At 36.1% G+C, this 14,381-nt stretch overlaps 1 protein-coding gene across 6 annotated transcripts in view; it reads left to right on the top strand.

The window, feature by feature from the left end:
* NALCN (sodium leak channel, non-selective) overlaps nucleotides 1-14,381 on the top strand; it is a 315,576-nt gene that overhangs the window by 146,902 nt on the left and 154,293 nt on the right. For all 6 annotated transcript variants that reach the window (XM_025441082.3, XM_025441086.3, XM_025441081.3 and 3 more), the window contains 2 exons: nucleotides 9,710-9,877; nucleotides 14,063-14,254. In XM_025441082.3, coding sequence (XP_025296867.1) covers nucleotides 9,710-9,877; nucleotides 14,063-14,254 — 360 coding nt within the window. The remainder of the gene's footprint in view (nucleotides 1-9,709; nucleotides 9,878-14,062; nucleotides 14,255-14,381) is intronic.

The following is a 14,381-nucleotide window of genomic DNA, read 5'->3' as shown; positions in this document are numbered from 1 at the left end:
CCCCCGCCCTCTTCCCCTTCCACCACCCCTAGTTCATTTCCCAGAGTTAGGAGTCTTTAGGTTCTGTCTCCCTTTCTGAAATTTCCCACACATTTCTTCTCCCTTCCCTTATATTCCCTTTCACTATTATTTATATTCCCCAAATGAATGAGAACATTTTGAGAGAAATATTTGTGTACTGTTTCCAAGTTATTTCAAATAATGTGACAATATTTATGGAGAGTTTATCACACTTACAGATCTTACCTTCAGGGCGCCTGGGTGGCTCAGTCAGTTAAGCCTCTGCCTTTGGCTCAGGTCATGATCTAGGGGTCCTGGGATCAAGACCTGTGCCAGGCTCCCTGCTCAGGGGGGAGTCTGCTTCTCCTCCCTCTGTCTACCATTCCCCATGCTTCTGTGCACTCTCTCTTTCTGTCAAATTAAAAAAACAAAAAACAAAAAACAAAAAAAAACCCTTTACAAATCTTATCTTTGCTCTTGAAAAGATGAGTTTCAACTTGTAAGCACTCACACATAGCATAATGTGCTGCAAAGATGAGAGACAGAGGAAACATCCTAGGGCATCTTGTCCATGTGGCGGGCTGCGACGCGAGGAAGCACAGCAATGGCACATGCACTCCCAGGCCATCTGCCTGGGATTTGTGGAAAGCCCAAGACTGGACACATTTCCAGATGATTCTTCTGAGCAGTCCTTCTAAGTATTGAGGTTCTGCAGGCAGCCCTGGGGTCTTCTCCCTTTTGTATGGCCAACAGCACAACCCTGGCAAGTTCCTCTCTGTCCAGCTATTGTCAAGGCTCATTTCGCTGACACAAGCTGGAGCCACCCACTGAGAAGTGTTGCTTTAGCTTCCCCCTTAACTGCTCCTCTCCTCTCCTTCTAAACTGAAATCCTGCACTAAACCTTCTAGCCTCCACTAAAATACCTGATGAGCAGTAAGCTAATTTAATTTTCCTAAATCCCAACTTTAATTCCTGACATAGTTCTTCCTTACCCCAAAGTAACCCATAGGATAAGTAAGTTACATATATTGTCATATATAACATTTTTCATAAAATTTTACCACTTTGGGATTATAGTTTCTCAGAGAACTAGACTATTAGCTTATAATTAGTAATTAATTATGTTAAAAATGAGGTATTGTTTCCCACAAGTACTAGAATCAGAAACTCCAGGAGGAATATGAGTGGAAATATGGTATTTACATATAATCACATAACAGTTTGCTAAATCCTTTTTTAGTGGCCATAAGAGGGTTTGAAAAGCATATAGGTTTTCCCACTGAGCAAATAATAATGCAAATGGATCCAGCTGCATATTTAATCATGAATTATAATCCTTTAAAGAGATAATTCCATCTGTCTTTTTGATAGCGGATGCAAAGTTAGCAAAGTAATTAGTTGTATTTATATATAATTTGATGATCTATTTGGATATATTTCAGGTATTTATTAGTAGTTCCCAACTTTAAAAACAAAAAGACACTTTGATATGGATTTCATTCTTTCCTCTGGAATGCAAGTTTGAAACTACAGGTGAAGACTAGAAATGGATGTGTAGGTGCCTGTCATTGCTCCCTCTGCTAATATGACATCCAGGTCAGGCTGCAGGTTAGACCTTTAGAACCCATCTGTGTTTTCAGTTACTCCAGAGATCTCCAATGTCTGGAGGACTTCTTTCATATTGTTATGAGACCTGGACTAAGAAGCCAGGGCTAGAGAAAACTTGCCTCTTTGTTAGGACTATGGCAGAGATTTAGATCCCCTGGATGTCTGGGGCTGACCCTGCAAAGGAGTTACACCTGCTCAGTGGTTGCTTGTGGTCCAGAGAAAACCAAAAGAATCCCACTGATCTTGATGAGCCAGGAAGGGAGCATTACTAGAAGCTGAATTACTTCTAGGTAGAGGCAGTTGGAAATGGATTTCACCAGCCTAAGAGGAGCCTTGACATGGAGCAGCTCCCTCCCGTGGGTGCCCAGCAGATAGACCTTGAGTTAATAGGTCACTTACCATAAAAATGGTAAATAAGTAAAGAAAAAGTATTCTCCTACGAAGGGACCCAGAAATTGAGGATGAAACTCAGAAAACGAAGATGAATGAGTACAAGAGTTTCCCAATAGAGTACAATTGATGGAAGATATAGTAGGGTTTGTTTTGTTTGTTTGTTTGTTTGTTTTTAATATCTCAAGCATAGGCAATTAAGGCACAAAACAAATTTTCTGAAGCTTTGGTTAAAATTTTCAAAAAATGAACTGAAAAAGGGGATGATTATTGTTGAGAAAGAATGATAATATGGGAGATCAGGTGGGGAAAGAAAACCTCAAAGAAATGGCAGAAATCATGAGGGGAAAAAGCAAAAGAGACTAGCCACTCTGATGTGACCAATACAAGGCCCTGAAGGAAAAAGAATGGATAGAAGAAAAGTAATAATGAATGAGAGAGAGAGAAGTGTTTCTAAATTGAGGAAAAGCATAAATCAGTAGATTGAAAGGAGACAATAAATCTCAGAGAGATTAAATGAAAAAAAAAGTACATTCCTAGGCATATCCTGGTGACCTTCCTTGGTTACAAGCATAAAAAAAAATTATTAAGCCTCTGAACAGGCGTAAATAATCTGCAAAAACAAAATAAATATACTGTTCATCTACAATATTAAAAGGTAGAAAACGATGAGTCAATATATGCACAGACCATTGAGAGGAAAGAATCTGTATGCAGTCAGGATAGTCATGTCCATGTTAAAAATGCATTTTGGTGGGTAATGGGTGTTAAGGAGGGCACTTGATATGATGAGCACTTGGTGTTATATGTAAATGATGAATCACTAAATTCTACTCCTGAAATCAGTATTACACTATATGTTAACTAGAATTAAAATAAAAATTTGGGGGAAAATGCATTTTGGATAGGGAAGGTTTAAGAGAGTATACAACCTGTAATATTTATCTGAGCAAACCACTCCAAAGTATGCTAATTGTAAGTATATTAGAGAAGTAGCAAAGGAAAAGCAGACATAGAGGCTGACAAGGAAAGAAAAGAGATGGGTGTCAGATCCAAATGAAAGATGACAATAAAAATGTCACACAAAATCCTTGGGAAAAACAGATAGTTATGGTTCAAGAAACTAGAAGTAAATGTGTAAACAACTTTTTAAAATCAGGATTTAAGAAGAGGCATGACACCCATGAAGCATGGGGTAATAGATAAACATGCTGCTAAATTTGTAGATGGCAAGTATGTGAGGGATGGGTGAGCAAGCAACTTTGTATGGGAGAGGAGCTTATTACTATTCCACTTCAATGCAATAATTTTAAAAAAGGATAGATTGATTTATGACCATTGGGAATTGAACTGGGGGATTAGAAAAGCAGAGTAAAATGTCGAAATTAGTGGGGAGAGGAGGGAAGGAGGAGAAATCAACAACAGTTCGACCACATCAGAAAAGACAAGAAAACATTAAAAGATGAAATAACAATGACACACAAAAAACTGGAACCAAGACCAAATCTAATTATGGTACATTAAATATGTACAGGTTGAATTTTCCTCTCAAATGACATAGAAATCTGATTATGCTTAAACACAAACTCAAATATATTGATCATAGGAAACACATACAGGATGGCCCCAAAAGGTGACTGAAAATCATCTCTCAATGAAACAAGTAAAAGTGACACCTAAAATATTAAAACACTTTAAAATGCTTAGCAGAACATGCAAAAGATTAAGGAATATTCTCAAGGACAAAAGTTAAATGTGATATGAGTGCAGAATATGAGGTAGGCACTAACACTACAGCTACCTGAGAACATTTGTCACATAAAACTTTCCATTTTAAGAGCTATAATCAAGATAAAAGAGGCTGTGAAGGTGAGGTGCCAGGACAGAGACCCCTGCATCACATAGGACACCTAAGGTCTGTACTTCAATGAAAGAAGGAAAAAGTCCACTCTCAGAAGAATATGATGAGGAAAGCTTCAGTCTTGACTTTGACTACAGATGGATAGATAAAGAGTAAGATTTACTGAAAATGTGTCAACACAAGCCTGCCCTCACATGGGGTTGGATTTCCCATGGATTGTACCTACTCTCAAAGATGAGATAATTCCTTTTTTTAATGGTTAAAAAACATTCCTTTTTAATGTATTTATTCGTGAGAGAGAGAAAGAGGCAAAGGCAGAGGGAGAGGCAGGCTCCTCACAGGGAGCCTAATGCAGGACTGGATTCCAGGACCCTAGGATCACGCCCTGAGCCAAAGGCAGACATTCAGCCATGAGCCACCCAGGCATCCCAAAGATAAGATGATTCTTATTTAAGAAATTGCAGATCATGCAAAAGGTGGAAAACTCCACAGTAAGTTTGAGAAAGCTAGCATAAGCTTAATCAAAAGCTGATAATGGTAGTACAAGTAAAATTATAGACCAATTTCATATATGACAATTACTACAAATAGTATAAATAACATGCTATTCAACAAAATCCAGCAGGTTAGCATTACCATCTAAAGACTTATTCCCAGGAATATATAAATGGTCAACATCAAAGACCCTTGTGATATATTTCATTGCCTCAATGAATTAAGAGCTAAAATCCTGTAAGTAGAATAGGAAGAAGAAGAATGTCCTTAAACATGGTAGCAATTAATTACCAAAACCCATTGCAACCATTATACATGAATGCTGGAAAACTTCCTTTGAAAATAGGAGTAAATTATGGATCCTTCTTACTGCCACTTAATCAGAAGTGAGTATCACAATACAGATGCAGCATTATAGCTAATGAATTAATACAATTAATGCCAAAATAAGTCTTTAAAAATCTTATCTTCATTTGCAGATGAAATATACATATTTCTATAAAACTCAGGAGGTATTATTTAAAATATTAGAATTAGAAGAATCTAGTAAGGCGGTTATAGAAAATCAATATAGATAAATCGATAGCTTTTTTCTCCACTGGAACTAACTAGGCAGAAATGGTAAAAAAAATAAAATAAAAAAAATTAAAAAATGCATTTACATTAGTTATCATGATAATAAATTCATAGAAATAAATTTCACAAGCAAACAATAACATCTTAATGGGGGAAATTTTTATTAAAGAACATAGTCCAAAATAAATAGAAAAACTGTGGTTTTGGATAGAACTACTCGGTAGTAGTCCTTCTAAAGTCCTATTTTGTTTTAAAAGGTAAAGAAAAAATTTGAAAAGATAAAGATAGAAATATGTGACCATATAAAATCTAAAGTACTTGTAGAGCTAATGCCACCAAATTTAAAAATCAAACTATTGACTAGGGAAAAAAATATTTGCAGTTCATATAGCAGACAAAGATTAATGTCCTTAATATCAGCAGCTCTGAAAACTGATAAGAAAGATAAAATGCCACCATAGAAAATTGGCAAGGTTATGAACAGGAAAATTGTATTAAAAGAAAAATCTAAATGATCAATACATATATGAACAGATAAGTAAAGGTTTGATTAAGTTTGATTACATCTGGTGGTAGTACAGATTTAGGACAAGAAACCCTTTCCTACCTTGCTAGAAGGCAAAAAACTTACTATAATATCTTGAAAGTAATCCCTTAATATTGCCTAAAATTTAAAACATGCAAAACTGTCTTTTGCTCCAATAATGCCAGCTTTGAAAATGTATGTGTACATATAAAAGCCCAATAAAATACCAATATTACATAAAGATAGTTGGTGTAGTCTTGTTTTAGAAGTAGTGAAATGCTTAATCATTTTCCCCTGATGATTCCCTATCAAGGAAGTAGTACCCTTCATTAAATCAGTAAAGAAAATGTCGAATTAAATAAACACTGAAGACTTCTGGGTAAAGATGGCAGAGTAGGAGGACCCTAAGCTCAGCTTGTCCCACAGATACGAGTAGGTAACACCCACATCAGTGTAAATAATCCAGAAAACAACCAGAAGACTAGCAGAACAGGCTCTCCACAACTAAATGGAGAGAAGAAGTCACATTGAAGACAGTAGGAAGGGCAGAGAGCTAAATGAATCTGAGGGACTGTTCATGGGAGGGAGGGATGCCTGAGCGTGGAGAAAGTGTCTTCATGCCAGACACCAGAGGTACAGGAAGCTCACATAAGGAAAACAAATCCCCATAATTTAACTTTGAAAACCAGAGCGGGGGGGGGGGGGGGGATCCCTGGGTGGCTCAGTGGTTTGGCGCCTGCCTTCAGCCCAGGGCGCAATCCTGGAGTCCCGGGATCGAGTCCCACGTTTGGCTCCCTGCATGGAGCCTGCTTCTCCTTCTGCCCGTGTCTCTCTCTCTCTCTCTCTCTCTCTCTCTCTCTCTCTCTCTCTCATGAATAAATAATAAATAAAATCTTTAAAAAAAAAAAAAGAAAAGAAAACCAGAGGGGTGTAATTTCAGGAGTTCTTACAATCACTGGGGCTTAAAACCTGGAACTTTAAAAACCAGCAGGTTTTGCTCTGGGAGAGCTTAGAGGACAATAGGAAACTGAGTCCCCACCCTTAAAGAGACAGCACAAAAACAGCCCCAGGGAGATACAGCACAGAGGCAGCAATTTGAAAAGCAACTGAGTTTATGGAAGGGAGATTTGTTTATTAATCATAGAGCATGTGCTAGAGGAGCAAAGGTCCTTGGGAGACTTCAAGAATAAAAGAGATGACAGGTGCAATTTCCCTCCCCTACCCCCTAGCCAAGACACTGTGGGAACCAGAATGGGGAAAACATTCTCCACCTAATATGCTAACAGCATGTCCCATCCATGAGTTTTCCTGCAGATCTGCCCCTTCAGTACACCATTGGCTGGAACCCATCCAAAGCAGTGCCACAAGCCTGGCAGTACTTAAGCAGCCCCAATAGGGGTAGCACCACCCCAAGTGACTCTTACCTTGGAGAAAAGGGAAGATAACCACACACACCAGTCAGCTAGTTCCAGCAGTGGTTTGGGGACAGACATCTGGTCTGACTACTGGCCCCAACCACCAACAAAAGTTTCTCAGGGGACAACACAGGGAACCCTACAGTTTGGTGCTACTGTATCTCTAGAAAATGCCTGATATGATTCAACTCAAGCCCAGGGTAGCCCCAGAGCAACCCACTAACAACACAGGGACCAAACCCTGCCCAAAACAGGCAAAGAGAGTGATTCCATATGACTAGACTGAAGGCAGAAATGGCTTAGCCATAATACTAGGACACACACAACATACATAGGAGATACCCTTGAAGCACCAAGTACTGGTGAACAGGGGACATTGCCCTGCATGGCAAAAAGTAGTGAAAAATTGAGAATTTTAAAATCAGCAAGAAAAAAGAAAGCAGTTACATAAAAGGAAAACCCCATACAGCTATCAGATGATTTTTCAGCAGAAACTTTTCAGGCCAAAAGGGAGAGTCATAATATATTTAAAGTACTGAAAAAACCCTGCAGCCAAGAATACTTTATCCAGTAAGGCTATCATTCAGAAATGAAGGAGAGATAAAGAGTTCCCTAGACAAACAAAAGCTAAAGGAATCCGTGACCATTAAATGATAGCTCTACAAGAAGTGTTAGAAGGAAGGAAAAGTAAGACCACAAGTAAGAGTAAGAAAAGCAGGAAACACAAAGACAGTAAAATTAAGAACATCTATAAAAATCAGTCAAGGGATTCATAAAATAAAAGGATATAAAGTATGACACCATATACCTAAAAACATGGAGGGGAGAGGAGTAAAGAATAGATTCAAATTTAAGCAACCATCAACTTAATATAGACTGTTATATGCATAAGATGTTAGATACAAACCTAATGATAACCAAAAGTCAAAAACCAGTACTATATATGCAAAAAATAAAGAGAAAGGGCTCCAAATATGTCAATAAGGAAAACCAGCAAACTGTGAGAGAAGAGAGCAAGAAAGGAACCAAGAAGAAATACAAAAATAACCATAAAACAAGAAACAAAATGGCAATAAGTACATTCCTATCAGTAATTACCCTGAATGAAAATGGAATAAATGCTCCAATCAAAAGACATAGCATGAGAGAATGGATAAAAAAAAAAAAGACCCATCTATATACTGCCTATAAGAGACTTATTTCAGACTTAATGTACATTAAGTAAAGGGATGGAAAAGCACATCATGCAAATGGAGGTGAAAAGAAAGCTAGGGTAGCAAAATTTATATCAGACAAAATAGATTTTAAAGCAAAGACTGTACCAAGAGACATAGAAGTACCCAATATAATCATAAAGGGAACAATCCAACAAGAAGATATAACCATTGTAAATATTGCACCCAAAATGGGAGCTGTCCAATTTTCCCAACACCAGTGGGGTTATTGAAAAGAGACTTTTTCCCATTTGATATTCTTGCCTCTTTTCTCATAGATTAATTGAGCAAATAAGCATGGGTTTATTTCTGGGCTCCCTCTTCTGTTCCATTGATCTATATGCTAATTTTTGAGCCAGTGTCATACTGTTTTGCTTACTACAGCTTTGTAGAGTATCTTGAAATCTGGCATTCTGATACCTCCCATTTTCTTCTTTTTCAAGATTGCTTTGGCTATTCTGGGTCTTTTGTGGTTCCATATAAATTTTAAGATTGTTTGTCCTAGTTCTTTTACTTATTTCTTACCAATTTGGATGCCTTTTATTTCTTTTGCTTGTCTGATTGCTTGGCTTGTATTTACAGTACTATTTTGAGTAAAAGTGATGAGAACGAACATTGTTGTCTTGTTAGTGATTTTAGGGGAATAATTCTCAGTTTTTCACCATTGAGTATGATGTTACCTGTAGGTTTTTTCAAATATGGCCTTTATTATGTAATATGATTGGAGGAAAAAATCCCTTCTGATACTCTATGTTGTCCTAGAAGAAAAGAGGGAAGCTCTCCTCTATTACTGTTTTCCATTAAATCATCTGATATCTTCTCAGAGGGATTTGTTTGACTAATTCCAGCCCTCATTCTTATGCTCTTTAATTCAAAGTTAATCTTATGTATTACAACTGAATTCCAGTTGCAAACTTCTTTATAGAATGCATTTTCTAACCCATAGGACAAGTAAAGGAAAAATAACATGCTGTGTTTATAAGTGTATTTTATAACATTGGTATTTGTAATAGTAAATTCATAGAATTAATGTGATAGATTAAAAGGTTGTACTCATTAATATAGTAATATTCATTGTTAATTTTCTTAATTATTATTAAATTTCTTAATTATTGTATATATACACACACATAAATTGCTTGATATAGAATCCATATTTCTTTGCTTGTTTATGTGGCCCAAAGCATAAATGAGATCTACACTTTCTTATTTTAGTTTAATGATGCTTAGTAATATGCAAATCATTTTATAATATACCATGGGAATTATAGAAACTATCTTCAGAAAATCCAAATTATGGGAAAATGCAGCCTTTCTGTGTATATAATATTCAAAGAATGACGGTGACTTCTAGATAATACCAAAAAGTGAATAATAAAGAAATACCACTTACAAACACTTAAGATTTTAACAAATTTTGCTACTTGCTTAAGATGTATTTGACCTGTTATACTCTAGTTGGTGTTTTTCAAAACCATTTTTTTATAGCATGTCATTCTAGATCCTTGTGGGCTTCTCATTTTATATAATAGCAGCTGAAATTCACACATTAACACGTGTATGAAATATTTTGAAATAAATTATAGTTTTAGGTTTTAGTTTCACTGTCTCTTTGTTCCTCCAGGTGGCTTTCACAGTACTTTTTGATTTGGAAGCACTTCTGAAGATATGGTGTTTAGGATTTACTGGATATATCAGCTCTTCTCTCCACAAATTTGAACTACTACTCGTAATTGGAACTACTCTTCATGTATATCCAGATCTTTATCATTCTCAGTTCACATACTTTCAGGTAATATGAATAATGTCTATTTGTAGAATTTTTTTCTTCCAGAGAAAATAGCAGTAACACTATAACAACTACACAGAATTATATTAAGTACTTATATATAATTATTATACAATAAACACAAACTTGAGATACGCTCAATGACATCTTCAGTACCAAAAATTCATTCATAATTCATTACTGAGTTAATGAAAACTCTGAAAATGCACAGTAATAAATGGAGATGTTTTAGGTGTAACTTTCTGAGATAAAAAAATAAAGTGCATTTGAACTTCACTAATTTTATTTATTGGTGATTCCAAAGCTGTTGTTTTCAGAGCAATTTTAACTTCAGCTGCCAGATTACAACTTGAGACTCTGTTTCTAATACCTTGGGAAAGGACCTGAGAATATAATTCACAAAAATGATAACAAATGTCCTGCATATATAAGTGAAAAGCTGAGCTCTAGTAATCACTGCCAAACATATTGAAATCACAGAGGATATCGTGGTTCAAGCTTTCAGTATATCAACATTTTTGGACATAAATCCCTTGTCATTTGTTGGGTTATATCTTTAGTCTTGGTTATCATAAGTGAGGTGGCTGGGGTAAGAGATATACACACATTTAAAACTCTTGATACAAAATGCACTTCCCAGTCATGCCATTGTATGTTCTTGGGTGCTGCTGTCTAGATTTACAAAATCAACATGAGCATTTAGTACTTACATTTGAGAATCATTGTACATAATTATAGAAAATATGCCTGATAAGCAAAACAACAAGATATCTTTTATAAACCTATGAAGTCTACCAAATTAAGAAAAATATTGATGGCCATTTCAACAAGAATACATATGCAAAATATATTCAGGCCTTTAAAATTCCTATAGTTTCTCACAGATAATTTTCTAGTAAAAAAGATATAGATTACAATTTTGAATACAAATCTATTTATTCTGGAATTGTTTGTGAAAGAAAAATGGGAACTTTTAAAATGGTGAACATTTGAGGAATAGCTTCACAAGTCATATGCAAATTTGACCATAAAAATAATGACTATCATGAATTTGTGATTACTTAGAGACATGATTCATTATCTCTAGTTTTTTTTTCTACTGGTCTATGTTTCACAAAATATCTAAAATTGATATTCATGGTTCTAATGATTTTATATATAGAGAGGTATGGTCAAATAATACGTCATCAATGAAGTTTGTAATTTCAGCATTATCTTTGATCCTGGATTATAATCTATAATAGTTTAATTTATGTTAATGGTTAAGTGATTTTCATTTGCATTTCCCTATACATAACCATGTTTATATTTTTCTAATGAGATAATTAAATACTACCTCAGTTATTATATGGCTAAAATATCCATCTCTGAAGAAGTTCAAGTGTCACAAGGATTTTAGCAGATTCACAGATAAGAACCCACTGTTCTGAACACAATGGCTATTCTTGGGCCCACTTTGGTCTCCCTTGTGAGTCCTCAACTTCTCATCTGACTTGGCCGTTTCTCATTATGTTGGCAACATGGCATGAATTTCACATTTTCATATTTAGGTGAAGTCAACAGTTTAGTACAAAATGACTCCATTTATAGTATCAGTTATCTCTGAGAACAATTATTCGTGTAATTCATCTATTTATTCAAATTGATATTTACTGAGCACCTACTATATGCCAGGCCCAGTTTCAGATGCAGAGGACAGAGATGAACAAACAGAGGAAAACCCCACCTCGGTAAGCTTCCATTCTTGAGGGCAAACAGTTCACAAACAAGTACACATAAGAATGTGGAATAAAGTGGTAGAAATGTTATAAAGGAGAAACAAGAGTAAAAGGGATAGATGTGGGGGGGGGGGATGCTAGTTTAGATTCATTGCTCATCATGGCAGCCCTCTCCAGAGAGGTCACTTTTGAGCAGAGACTAAGAGAAGTGAAGGGGCAAGCCAAGAAAACCTCATGGCACCTGTCCTGAGGTGAAAACATGCTTGTTTTCGATGTGGCTGGACTGGAATGAACAAAGAGCACCATTGTCTTATAGGAAGAAATAGTTTCACAAAATGCTACAACTGTAACACCCAGGTAATCATGATGATGTTGGGTGGTATTTATTGTGTTTGCCACATGCCAGGCACTGTGCTAAGTGCCTTGTGCTGTTCATTACTTACCACAATCCTGGGAGACAGAGAGTATCCATGCAAACTGAGGTCCCAAGACATTTGATGACTTGCCTAAGACCACATAACTGGCAAGTGGTGGAAACTCATTACTAAGAAGTTCAATTTCATATCTATATTCTTAGCCATGCAATTTCTAAAGTATCTCACTTGTAATTAACAGAGTGATCCTAAAGAGACAGACTTAGAAATATGACCAGGAGAATGAGCTTTGGAAGCAACCACAAAATGTTCTACAGTGCTTATCTTTGAGAATATGGTTTACTTTATTCCATATCTGCAGGAACACAAAATCAAAAGGCTTTATTGGATAAACAGAGTGAAAAGCAGGGATCCCTGGGTGGTGCAGCGGTTTAGCGCCTGCCTTTGGCCCAGGGCGCGATCCTGGAGACCCGGGATCGAATCCCGCGTCAGGCTCCTGGTGCATGGAGCCTGCTTCTCCCTCTGCCTATGTCTCTGCCTCTCTCTCTCTCTCTGTGAATATCATAAATAAATTTAAAAAAATTTTAAAAAAACTGTTTAAACAGAGTGAAAAGCATATTTATCCCCAACCAAATGAAAAGGCATAACTAGAGTCATTGATAAGGATTTTGCCTTTCCAGAGATGCAGGCTTACCCCTTTGAAAATGTTGATCAAATTGGCCATGTAGGAATCGTGGTAAGTTCTGCTTCTTCCAGCTAATGAAATATTAATTTATCAAAATTGCACAGATGTGCAGAGGCTGTTTTATTATAATTTGAGATAGAATTCAAAATTACTTAGACAATCTTTTAAATATGATTTTAATACAAGTGGAGGAAACCTGCTATATTGAAAGTTGAGCTATAAGCCAGTTAAATTGTTCCTTTAAATGTACCTGGACTCAGCTGTTAATTAGATACCGAATCATTTGTGTCTGAGAATAACAAATCTGATAAGAATGTGAAATCTTTCCATGTTATTATCCTGTATATTAATATGAATCTTAATATTTTAATAGCTCACATGATAAAGTTATTCACTTATTATTTGGAAAGATGACCTGAGTGTAATATGTTCTGATTTGGGAACATGTAATTTCTAACAGGAAGACTGGTGGTTTAACCATAGCATGATGCTTACTTGGAACAACATAATTTTTCAAGTAAATTTTCTTTTTTTCAATATTGCATGAAGAAATTAAAATTAACTACTAGGAAATATGCATTTTCTCAATTCTTTCAACATTTGTCCTTTAGTTTACTAGACACGTGGTTACATTTGCATTCTGTAGACAATAGGAATGATAAGGTTCACCATCAGTATTTGCTGTTAATTCAAGTTCTAGGGGAGTAAAAGTGGCTTCAGGCATGGCATGATGCAGAAGCCAAAATGGTATCATAAGGTCTCAATCTGTATGTTCACTCACCTTTCTTCTGTGTCCGTATTATTCTTAAGCTGACTTTCTCCATGCAGTGGCAAAGATGGCTCCTGGAAGCTCGAGACTTCTGTGGTCCTTACAGTAATGCCCACTGGGAATAAAAAATGACACATGTCTTACAGGCCCAACAAAAGTTCTGAGGATAACTAGGTTGTTGTGAATACTTCCAGGTGTGGATCGTGGGCATCATGGAGTCCCTTTGGGACCTCACAGACCAAGAATGGAGCTGGAATAATTTGCCAAAGGAAAATCAGGAAGAGTAGGAAGCTAAGGATGCTGTAAAAATCCAAAGATGTTATTTTATCTGTGTAAAAATTAAAATCTAGATTCTAAATCATTTCCTGTTCTTTACTGGATTGAAAATGGACAATTCATTTTTCTTCTCCTGAGAAGATTTCACAGACAGCTTGAGCTCTTACCAACCTGGCATAGACAGCCATTTGTACTTAGCGTATTTTATATATGCCCAGACCACTGTTTTTCTGTTTTTCTATAGCTGCTCAAATGGAAAAGTGCGATTTATGAAGTCCTGTGAAAAATTAGGTTTTCGTGTGAACTTACATAAGATTCAGTGTAAAAAAAATGATCAAGTATGTATGTTTTTCTGTCTCACAACAGGTTCTTCGGGTAGTTCGACTTATTAAGATCTCACCTGCACTAGAAGACTTTGTGTACAAGATATTTGGTCCTGGAAAAAAGCTTGGGAGTTTGGTTGTATTTACTGCCAGCCTCTTGATTGTTATGTCAGCAATTAGTCTGCAGATGTTCTGCTTTGTCGAAGAACTGGACAGGTTTACAACGTTTCCAAGGGTAAGAATAAAAAATGCAGTCAATTTAATTCCTTCTTGCTATTTTAATAATAATGGTTAACATCAAAATAATTTCCCTTTTAAACAGTGGTTCAAAAATATAGCTATATTTTTGAGAACTTGGAATA

This window comes from Canis lupus, chromosome 22 (assembly GCF_003254725.2).
Source record: "Canis lupus dingo isolate Sandy chromosome 22, ASM325472v2, whole genome shotgun sequence".
Taxonomy (NCBI): domain Eukaryota; kingdom Metazoa; phylum Chordata; class Mammalia; order Carnivora; family Canidae; genus Canis; species Canis lupus.
This window is presented reverse-complemented; position numbering and strand designations above follow the sequence as displayed.